The sequence below is a fragment of the Cephus cinctus genome, unplaced genomic scaffold (genome assembly GCF_000341935.2).
Source record: "Cephus cinctus unplaced genomic scaffold, Ccin1 Ccin1_scaffold0581, whole genome shotgun sequence".
Lineage (NCBI taxonomy): Eukaryota > Metazoa > Arthropoda > Insecta > Hymenoptera > Cephidae > Cephus > Cephus cinctus.
In genome coordinates, this window is record NW_014333230.1 from 420,474 (window position 1) to 431,906 (window position 11,433).

The window sequence follows — 11,433 nt, forward strand, 5'->3', positions numbered from 1 at the left end:
GGGGGGGGGGGGGGGGGGGGGCAGAACATTCAGTCGCCGCGTAAATCGATCTGCAGTCGGCGTAAAGCTCTGGCCATTAAATTAATGCGCCATGGAGAGGACGCGAAAGAGAGAGAGAGAGAGAGAGCGGATGTGATAGAAAGTGAGAAGGTAGGAAAGGCGATGAAAGAAAAGATGACCGTGAAAATAGGAATTCGGACAAGGAGACTTTGCCCGTAATTCGTGGAATTCGATTCGGAAATCTTGACGCTGCTCGATACTGTCTCAACTTGTTGCCATGTTTTCCGGCTGTCCGGTCGATTGGCCAAACGCTTACGCGATGGCCACCTGCCACTTTGTCAAGTTGCTATACGCATAGCAACTTATGTCTTATTGGCTCCATCCGTTTAATTTGATCCTCCAGCGATCTCGTTACAGGCAGTACCCTTCGGCAGTACCCTTGACTAGATACCGAAATGTTTTCAGTCACGGGTCTCTAAGGAAATGAGATATAAATCTGAACTGGCCTGCTTACCTATATTCTCCTGCGATTCCCCCAAGGACGATGCGGTTTTCGAAATTACTCGGTACTTTCATCCAGCCGACTCAAGGGTTCGAGTAGTCTAGCAGGAGGAGAAAGCAGCTGGATCCACTAAAGGACCAATTTAGATTTCCCAATTATTCCTAAGACTTTGTCATTTTCGAAACTGCATCTCAGCCCGTTTTTTCCTCCCGATCAAATACTGCTGGAACATTGTAGAGCGCATGACAGTGGAAGGAATAACACTCGAATGGAGAGAGAGAGAGAGACCCGAGCGTGGAAGCAACGGGGTACTTCCGGAACCCGAAGTGCATCTCAGGAGAACTAGGATCACGTAGTTCTCGAAGCAATTGTCCGGAAAAGTCAGGCGATCTCTTAAAAGTGCGATACGGCTCGCTAGGACGCGGCGCACCACTCGCAATCAGGAGGAATGACTGGGCAAAGACGAGGGACGTGGTGGAAGAAAGGGAAGGGGCCAAAGGGGTCAGGCTGAAAGGGAAATCGCGTGCTTGTGTCAATATATTTACTGGCCTTTGCTAAAAAGACAAAGACACGACGGCTCCTCTGTGAGCCGAACCTTAGGAACCTTAGGAACCTTAGGAACCTCAGGAACCTTAGGAACCTCAGGAACCTTAGGAACCTTAGCCTTGTGCACGAGGGTTTGTAACTCAAACGGGAATCTCATGTCTGATGTTTCAGGAACGAGTCTCTACGCCGTGGCTGCCCACGAATTCGGCCACTCCCTTGGGTTGGCGCACAGCTCCGTTCGCGGTGCGCTGATGTATCCCTGGTATCAAGGACTCAGTACGAATTACGAGCTGCCCGAGGACGACAGACATGGAATTCAACAGATGTACGGTAAGTGCGCAACCGAGGGTCAAAGGGATCCTGGAATACGGTCGACTGTCAAGTCCAGGTAGAAACCCGGAAGGAGCATCGGCCTAAGCGAGCAGAGCGAGTAGCGAGGTGCCGTAAATTAGGTGCATTCTCGCAGTTACGTCCTGCCGAAATTCGAAGCACGCATCAGAGCCAATCCAAGTGGGCCGACATCTATACTACAATATATGTATGGCGGATCCGAGTTTAGCCGAGTCTGGCCGAGTGCTATGCTCACCACATTGAATAGTGTGGAATTAGCTTCTCTAAGCCGCGTCGGAAGTCCGCGTTCTGCTTACACGGCATATTATAATGTACTGTCTACTTGTTCGATACGCTAGCTTTAACCAGATACGGAGGCGCCTGGTTCCACGTTAATTCGTAATTCGTTTGAATTCGTGGAACCAATAGCCAGCCCTCCAAGGATCCAAAGGGGAGCGCTTGTCGCTTATCGCGTATCGCGTATTCGTAGCTACAGTCAACACGACAATCAACGCGACAAGCAGAGCGTCTCGCGTGTGCCTGGATGCACGTGTCACGTGACTTGCGCGGCTTCCTGCTCTGACAACGAGTGAGCGAGTGAGAGGCCAAGGGTGGGCTTAACGGGAAGCTACATGTCGCCGCCGTTGGCAGGGGGTCCGAATGCAGGGTAAATCTACGGCAGCAGCCATGTGGTGGTGGAACCGCGGCACCTGGGTAGACGGCGATGCGGGTCAACAGTTTTTGGTCTTTAACGAGAACTCACATTCTACTTACTCCGCTAGGGGGGTCAAGGACTTACCTGCAGAAGGGTATTTCAAATGAAACCTGAATAAAATATAAAGAATGACCAGCACTAGGTCCTCGGGGTATGAACTGCACGCTCGAGTGATTTAGTGCACTGCAGAGCTTTGGCGATTCCCGAGGGATTGCAAATGCATTCGCTCTAAACCCCCTCTCCCCTCTCCCCTCTCCCCTACACCAGCAGCATCTAGCTCGCCCTACATACCTATACACGATCACGCTCCGTGTACAGAAGGGCTCTGCGTTATGGCGGCCTCTCTGAGAACCGTTATGACTGAAAGACGAAGGACGGTAATGCATACGTAACGGCAGCCGGCGCTGTTCGCCACAGGAACTCCTCGGGCATCTGCATATATATTGCGAAATGGTGAATTGCAGCCGTCAGGTCCTCGGCGGGAACCACAGCGAAACGCGAGAACGGCGGAAGGCCACAACTACTCGTAGGGCAGCTGCCATGGAACTGTCCAGGATTCGAGGCACCTGATGCCAAGTGCCGCGATCACGTGTTCGTAACTGGCGCGTGGCGCAGACACGCGGAGACAAGGCGCGTCAAGATCGAGAATCAATCCCGCGTGGACACGCCAAGTCGCTGCTGCCTTGATAGTCCAGTTACGTGCTACCCGGGCAGACGACTTCTTTTGGGATTCCTGTCTTTCCTCGAGGAGCCAAGGGACTTTTATTTCTATTTTCATTTATAACGCGTACAGGTCCTTGACAGTCATCCCTATTTGCGATTTGAACGTGAATTAGCCGCGGTAAGACTTTGGTAATTAGGAAGGTACGCGAAATACCATAGGACATATTATTTTCTTTGGTTGTTATTTCTTGACAGCAGGTCCTTTCTCTTCGTGCTGCTTTCATAGGACAGGAGCTTCGTCGCGATGCACGGCGTCAGGGCGCTGACATTTGTCGAAACTAACACGGCCGTGGTCCCGGGCGTGGCGCCCCGAGCCCCCAGAAGCTGCTGCCGTTCGACGGCGGGAACTGCAATCCGCGAATGAGGCCAAGTTTGGTTCATTTTCATTAAGCGAACTCGGACAATTATTTTTGTCGCGTCGACTGCTCAGTTTTATCGGCCCGCTTTCCCTGGCTTCCTGCAGCTTGCTTTTTTGGCGCACCGTTTGTTTCGCTGCAACCTCATTCACTCCGGCGGCCGACGCGGCGCACCGGCGTCTCCTGCAAAGTAACTCCAATAGAAGTCCCACTCGGAAATTAAACCTTTGGAGCATCTCGAGAATCGTCTCGCTCAGCCACACTCGCCCCTCCACTCGCCCCTCCACTCGCCCCTCCACTCGTCCTTCCAGGTTCGCGCCGCGACGAGATCGAAATTCCGACGACAACGACTCTGCCCCATCCCACAGCGGCAATTGACTCCGTTGCACCGGACGCTCATCCACTTGCATTTCAACTTTTCATTTTCTTACACGAAATCACCAGAAGAGTGCTCGAAACGCCATCCTTTGCTCCCCTCGTTTAGAACATTCACGCTTACATTGACGTGGGATATCCCGTTTCCTGAAAAATTGCACGTCTCTCGATTGGCAACCTTCTTTTGCCTTCGAATTAAATAAATTACAAAGCCAATCGCGATGCTATCGGAATTTCTTTGAACCCTGAGAACTGCAAGACGTTCGGCTCATTTCGCCGTGTCGATGCAAAATATCGAGAGACGTTCAGGTGCGCTCCGATTGCAATTGACAGACCGCCGAGTGGCCCTTTTGTCTCGAGTCGGCCGCCGTCCTCCTCGACCTCCTCGACCTCCTCGAGAGACATTCCTAAGCCCCTGTGCGAGTGAGCAAGCTTACGAAAACTAAATTTCAAAGTGTTTACCGGTGCCACTTCTTTTTGTATTGCACGCGGCAAATCTTCTGTCGTCGGTGTAAATACGTAATTTAGTAGGATTGTCCTTTCCCCTCTTTCCCCCCTTTCCCCCTTTGCCATCTACGGGACCCCTTTCGCGCGATTCGACTCTTTCCTTATTATTCCCATTTTTCATCCGGCTAATGTGAAGTGCGCAGCTTATTGGAAAGGGAGAAAGCGCTTAATCAAGCAGCTTTTATATGCACGAGTCTACGGGACTCCTGGAGTCCTGGACTCCTGGACTCCAGGCTCTCCAAGCAACCGCCTAGCAGCTAATGACTAATTCATGCTCTGCCGATATTACTTGCCAATTTTTCCGCCGCACACAAGTATGAGCGCAATATCAGAATAATATAACGTGGCATTGTGGTGGGTTGACAGTGGATGCTCGATTTAAACGGGAGAAGGTAGCTGGGAATATTACGGTAATATTCGTCCATGTCGAGCGCAGAGGAACACGTTAAAATCGCGTGTTGCCGCTTATAGGTTTTACTAATTCGCGGACGGTTCGCTGGCGCCGAGCGAATATTCATTATCATTCGATTCGGCGGACTGTTGCGTAAAGCGCTTCGTTCTGGCGAGTGTAAATCCATTTGGTAATCCGATTTACGTGACACTGCAATATTTTGTTGGCAATTTCGGAAATTGCGAGGAAACCGATAACTGTCGCTGGTCAGGGGTTTCCCGAAGAAGAAGAAGAAGAAGAAGAGCGAGAGGTATAGAAAACGGAATTAAGAATTTAAAAAAAAAGAAGAAATGAAAACTCGTTCGACGCGAACGAACCGCCGATTTCCTCTGTAAATCACTTTGGCACGCATAAAGATGACATATACCGCCGTGCTGCCCTCTTTCCATTATGACCCAAGAAACGATTCTCGCGAGTCAGTTGTGATCGATGCGATACGTTATTTGGATGCTGCACCCGATGCACCCGATGCACCCGATGCACTCGTTCCCAACAACCAAACATTCGTATATTCTGAGGCTGATTTACAGTTCGTAAACTTCATTTAATTGCTCCAAAGCGCTTACACCATTCCTTTCTCATGGAGTCATGGCATTCCGGATCCGCGTGTCGTTCTCATGAAAAGGTCCCATTATCGGGGGTAATTGAAGAAAAAGAGTACGAGGACAATGCTCGTAGTTGCATGTAAGGCGATATTCGCATTGCAGTCTGGGGACGTTAAAATGCAGCCGGACGAGACGGCGCACGTCCGAAGCTTCTTGCGTGGCCAGAACTATATCAGGTGCGATGGTTAATACGCGAGAGCTTAGGCCCGCACTGACACCGCGCGTAATGCGAGCCCAAAGCCCATTGGCTTCCCTCCGTACCTTCGATTAAGCTTGCAATACTTTTCTAGTAACTTTTCGAATCGTTAATTGTTAGCCGGATAATATACAGAGAACGATGCATAAAAGTAGGCCAACTGCCTACCTAGGCAGCTTCGAGGGTAGTTTGAAAACCCCATGGCTAAAGTTCCGTCATTTAACATAGGACTCTGTTATCGTCGAAGAACTCCTAAGAACTCCCCTCCCTTTTAGAAGGAGCGCGAGCTAATGAAATATTTCGAGTGATTCGATTCGGATGAATACTCGGGGGAGGGGGTGGGGGCTCCAGCGACAGGAATCCTTCTTAATTTTTAACTGATCGTCTCTTTTCTTTTTTTCAGGTGCCCCCGAGGAAAGGCTGTGGGGAAATATACCTGGCGGAGGAACGCAACCGGAACGTCCTCCCGCGGCTGCACCTAGTACCACAACCAGTAGCACTACGACAATTACAACCACAACCTATAGACCCTGGAGAACTCGACCTACTCGACCTACTCGACCTACTCGACCTAATCACTATCCCGAGGAGAGACCCAGGCGACCTGATCGTTACCCTGTCAAACCGGACTACAGGACTGAACGTCCTGATTACCGACCTCAACGACCTCATAAGCCACACCGACATCACACCACTCCCTCGACCACTGCTGCCATCGCAACCACCAGCGTCGCCACCAGTCCCACCACGATGGGTTACAGACCGCGGCATCGCTCGACGCCGTCGCCGAGGGACGGAATACCCGACAAGTGCGATACCAGCTACGACGCCATTAGTATCATTCGACGAGAGGTCTTCATATTCAAAGGACGGGTGAGGCTCTTGGCAAAATCTCTTTCTCTTCTTCCTCCTTCTTCTTCTTCTTCTTTTCGATCCTTTTCAAATCTCAAGTCTTCCCTGCATCCCCCGACAATCCTGCAATCCTTCGCCAATCAATCGTCTGACGTTGCAGTACCTCTGGAGGATAGGGGACCAGGGACTTTACGAGGGCTATCCCGCGGAAATAATACGGCTCTTCAACCTACCCGAGGATATCGACCACGTGGATGCCGTTTACGAGCGTCCGGATAAAAAAATTGTCTTCTTCATTGGAAACAAATATTTCCTTTTCAACGGAAACATTCTGGAGCCCGGATATCCACGACCACTGACCGACTTAGGGCTCCCCAGGTCTTTGGAGAAGGTCGACGGCGCCATGGTCTGGGGACACAATGGCAGAACTTACTTTTTCAGCGGAACCATGTATTGGAGGTAAAAAATGTTCCTTCTCCGTTATCGAATAATCCCTTGGTCCTTCTTGGCCTTTGACCCTTGAGACTAGCAGTGTGCGTACGGTCGCACCTGACGCATTAGGCGATGAGTCATGGTTACGTTACGCCATCCCTCATGCGATGCAGAGTCGAATCTTCAGCATTTCGCCTTTCGGAAGGCAAAACATTCGCGAGCTGTTTATGTCCAAGAAAAGTTCTCAGATAGTAAATTACACGGTTGCGCGTCTGTGATGTTTGGCGAGCTACAAAACTTTCTAATTTAGTTAGGGCTCACCCACATCAACTATGTATTTGCATAGTTATATGTATCTGAAATGTAAAGTTCGATTAAACTTTGGAAATTGATAGAAAATTCTTGGCATCAGTTTGCCACTTTTTATCGGACGCATTCATATTTCATCAAATATTACCGAAATTGAGCAAAATTCAAATAATTATTGATCCATTCCAGATTCGATGAATCGGAGAATTACGTGGAGCTCGACTATCCCAGAGACATGACCATGTTCGCCGGAGTTGGCTATAATATCGATGCAGTATTCCAATGGAAGGATGGTGAGTCTTTATGTTAAATGTCTATGAAGAGTAGTCATGCCAGATATTGTCACTCGACGGATTTCATAATGAATAATAACCGGTGTCTTTAATTATTTTCAGGCAAGACGTACTTTTTCAAAGGCAAGGGCTTTTGGGAATTCGACGATTTGCGCATGAAGGTAGCTCACGAGAAACAAAAGCTCTCGGCTCCCGTCTGGATGGGCTGTCCTCGTAAGCTGGAGACACCAGATCTAGAGACCAATCTTCCGAAAAGGTCGAGAATGATCCAGAGTTTTGCTCCGAGAACCACGTGCACGCTGATGCTTATGCTGGGCCTTGCGGCGTTCTTGAGGCTAACGTAAAGCAGGATATACTTTGCGAATTACAAACCACGAGGAAGAAATAAAGAAAATAAGAAAGAAGGACATGCGTTGTCGTCCAAAGAATCGGATCCCTGCTTAGAGTTCTTCTTGAACGGGAAGTCGAGTGGCATTTTCCACCAATGGCAATTGTCTGAAGTAATTTTTCCATGTTCGTTACAATGGACTTTGCGACTGTCGGGTCGGCCGAAAAAATAAGAAAAAAAGAAAGTAGAATGGAAAATAAAATCTCGAATTGTTCCTGCTGTAGGCGAACATTAGGGAATATGCACGGGAAGCCACTGCCAAATATCGATGTTGATAAATAAGAGATATTTAAGGCCCTATCTTTCGTGAAGTTACCTTACCGATAGACTTGTTCATTTTTGTACCGTAAATGGCCTAAAAGGTTGATTACGACCAGGCACATATCCATTTATAAATGCGCGTTTCCACAGGCAGACTTTACAAAAGGCATCGTTCGGCGAACGTAGTCAGTCGCACGATCGTCCGCGCTTATCATATTTTTATACATTTTATACCGTATTCTATTCTATTTAACTTAATATTTAATTTATATTTTTCTATTAACTTTTTTTATGTAGCAGGGCAAAATATCGTCAAGGGTACTCCGTAGATAATTGTTGTTTTGTATTTAGTCTCGATCAAAAAAGATTGCGCAGTTATTAGTCGATGAGCGACTCTAAGAATAAACAACGCAACTAATTGTGAAAACTTTATTCGGCAGGGCTACGTCATTAATACGATTAGGAGATATAAAAAGTATGAATCTACATGTTATTTATATGAACTTATTATTATTGTATTAGTGTATGGCACTGCGAGTGCCCCCAGTTTTGTAAACTGTGATATTTATATAGCGCGATGGAGTAGTAGCTAGAGTAATCGGAAATAAAGATAAATCGTGGCGATCCTTCATAGCCAGCACCAAAATCGCCTTTACAAATCCACTCAGCGGTTTTATATTCAGCAAATGAAACTTGATCATCATTATATTTGTGACAACCTTTACAAGTGCCTCAGCATTTTTGTGAAAATTATTTCAAATCTTAGGAAGGTTTACTACGCCGGTAACTCAGGCGCGCTTTGAAGGAACGATTGACTGAAATTGATACTTCAAAATATACTCGCAAGTATCTTGTGCATTTGGTGGCTGACGTCGATAGCGGTCCTTTTTCGGCAAACTAAATATTGTATAGTACATAGTAAAGAATGAAGTACGAGACTGCGAACGTCCTGCTCGTTCCTCGAAGCGTTCCACTATTGGGAAACGTACTAAACGAAAAGGGAGACTAGTATACCGAAGTAGCATGGTAAGGATACATTATATTTTCTAAGTCCGTGCTTTCTATATGTATATATAGGGGAATAAAATTATTTCAATGTACCTGCTTCTCATATCTGCTTTCGAATTCAACATTTCTTTGATCTATTATGTGATTGACAATAGCGGGTTATGAACATGCAGTAAATAATCGTAAGTCAAATATATTAAAAAATGATCGGTTTATTCACTCTCTTTGCATGTTGTTAAAATTTTCTTCGGAAAATTAGCAGATATCTGTAAAATGATGAAACTATGGATGCAGATCGGGCGGAGAATACGGATCCCAAGGGTTGAGGGCGCGAAGAGTTGTCTGAACTATAGTGTCCACTTCAGCCATAGCTCCAATACCCGTGTCACCACACATCAAGGTCTTCGTGATGCAGGTAACCTCTTTATATCCCCACGACTTGAGCAGGGACACCTGGCGAAAAATAAAACAGTTGTCTTTTTTTTTTCAATAAAGTACTACATGATGAAGTACCTGTATGCCATACCTGAGGGGCAGTAACCGGATGTTCCCACATTCTAGTGTTCATTGCAGGGCAGAATAGCAAAGGCTTGCTGGAATCCCAGGCCCGCGCAACGCATGTTAGTATGTTGTCACAAATGCCGCTTGCAAGCTTCCCAAGTGTATTTGCATCTAAAGGAGCTATGAGGAATAGGTCCGCCCACTTAACTAGATCTATGTGGAGCACTGGATCGCCACGATCTTGCCAGGCTGCCCATTCCACCGTGTCCGAGAGAATTTGAATTCCCGGTGGTAGCTCGGATTCCTTCAGAAAATGTTTGGCTCGCTCCGTCACGACAATGCGCACATCCAAGTTGTACTGCCACAATTTCTCTACTAACTGAGGCAACTTTATCGTGGCCACGCTACCGGTACAGCCGATCAATACCTTTTTTATTCTCGACATGCTCGTTGTCCTCTACTGTCAGATTTAAGTCTATCGAACTTAAAATTGATCTTGCAAGACAGCTAGATCAATAAAGTTAAAGGTATTGAACGATACCCTGTATGAGCTTGGTGTTTATATGCTAGAATCACTTTATATGGCTTCTTATATGCACTAACTTAGGTATCCCAGTACAACGGAATTAACAATTCTTAAAATATAGAGAATAAAGATGTCTTTGCAACGAGAAAGAGCAGTGTATAATACACAACACTAAATTAAAAAATGCAACCCTAGTTAAAGATATTATAAGCACTCGTAGCTGTAAGAAGATATGGAAGAATGAAACAAATAAGAAGTTTGCTTAACGTGAGTCCAATAGAACAAGGGTGCGTCTAAATTACATATTCTGTTTCATTAATACCAATTATTTGATATCTACTTCAATTGGTACGTGTTTAAGACTTTGTCAACACCCTATCTTTATCAATTTATATTTCAATTATGAACATGATGTAAGAAGTGTGCAAACACAAGATTCTCTGTATAATTCTACCAATACCAGGAAATCGTGCCCTTAAAAACTAGTTTAATATTAATAAATTTTAATGAATTTATATATATCTTCTCGACGATTAACAATATCTTATTTTGACTATATATTGACGCCACTTTCCATAGCCCTATGGTAACGTCAGTTTCCAATATATAAGTGTGTGTATAATTATATCTAGACTTTGGAAGGCAGCAGGTTTGTGAGTCTTTACTAATTGAGGCTACCAAATGTACTACGGGTAATTATTGACAAGCGTGTACGATTACAGTCCTTTGAAGATACATGCGCATATAACGTGTTTTAAATGAAGATATTCGTAGGCACGATATATCTATATTTCATTCAGCGACCTTTCGTCGACGAGGCTTCCTTGAGATGCACAATTTACAGAGATGATTCCGTCAAGGTTTTTTCAGTAACCAAGAATTAACAGCCTAGACGAAGTGTGCACTTTCTTCGCTACTGGGGTATATCTATATGTACTACGCCGTTACGTGGTCTTGTTGGTGTCATTGCTGAAGCCAAGTTTCGACCAATCTTCACGGGCCATCAGATTGTGGTCCATCCGACAGGCGAGATAATCCTTGGCCGCATCTCTGCACATAGCACTGTCGTTCTTGTTCTCTTGCATGCAATGCATATACTTGATCATGACCCGTTTACACTGACCCTCATGATCCAGGGGGAAACTGCCCTTCTCAGGAGGGACCGGCTTGAACAACTTTTGCCCGAACGTATACGAGGACATCACCGCGCTTTAGGTTAGACATGTAGAAAATGGTAAAAAATGATGAGCAAACTGATCGACTATTTATGGCCCACCGACGACCATGAAGAATCATGGATGAACACACGACCACGGATCACCACTTCCACCTCGCAAACAAGAATCACAGCAATTCGAAGAGCAATTACGCGCACGCGTGACTGTCACCAGAGATCCTCTCAATACTCATTTCCGTAGAAGTTGCCTGCCAAATAGATTCGGATAGAGTCAGATAAAGCCAGAGATGAGTGGAGAGATGCACAACGCTACGGTTTTAGGCGATACCACAGTCATGGCGCTAAATCGTAGCGGCGAGTCTGGAAGTAGGATTTTTTGA

General features: G+C 46.4%; 3 protein-coding genes across 7 annotated transcripts in view; 1 reads left to right on the plus strand and 2 right to left on the minus strand.

Annotated features, from left to right (window-relative positions):
• LOC107268792 (matrix metalloproteinase-2) overlaps nucleotides 1-8,941 on the plus strand; it is a 79,074-nt gene extending 70,133 nt beyond the window's left edge. For 4 of the 5 annotated variants that reach the window (XM_015741913.2, XM_015741915.2, XM_015741914.2 and 1 more), the window contains 5 exons: nucleotides 1,220-1,378; nucleotides 5,710-6,179; nucleotides 6,319-6,617; nucleotides 7,089-7,192; nucleotides 7,295-8,941. In XM_015741913.2, coding sequence (XP_015597399.1) covers nucleotides 1,220-1,378; nucleotides 5,710-6,179; nucleotides 6,319-6,617; nucleotides 7,089-7,192; nucleotides 7,295-7,536 — 1,274 coding nt within the window. In that variant the 3' untranslated portion in view covers nucleotides 7,537-8,941. The remainder of the gene's footprint in view (nucleotides 1-1,219; nucleotides 1,379-5,709; nucleotides 6,180-6,318; nucleotides 6,618-7,088; nucleotides 7,193-7,294) is intronic. The other variant, XM_025086094.1, reaches the window with a different exon arrangement.
• Nucleotides 8,942-9,041: 100 nt separating this feature from the next.
• On the minus strand, nucleotides 9,042-9,953 carry LOC107268794 (phosphopantothenoylcysteine decarboxylase). Its single transcript, XM_015741916.1, has 2 exons — nucleotides 9,376-9,953; nucleotides 9,042-9,302 (listed from the first exon to the last, which is right to left on the minus strand). The coding sequence occupies exons 1-2, from the start codon at nucleotides 9,793-9,795 to the stop codon at nucleotides 9,132-9,134; spliced, it is 591 nt and encodes a 196-aa protein (XP_015597402.1). The 5' UTR covers nucleotides 9,796-9,953; the 3' UTR covers nucleotides 9,042-9,131.
• A 598-nt stretch (nucleotides 9,954-10,551) lies between these two features.
• LOC107268796 (cytochrome c oxidase assembly protein COX19) lies at nucleotides 10,552-11,401 on the minus strand. Its single transcript, XM_015741920.2, has one exon. It carries the CDS (start codon nucleotides 11,076-11,078, stop codon nucleotides 10,821-10,823), a length of 258 nt encoding a protein of 85 aa, XP_015597406.1. The 5' UTR covers nucleotides 11,079-11,401; the 3' UTR covers nucleotides 10,552-10,820.
• Nucleotides 11,402-11,433: the final 32 nt, after the last annotated feature.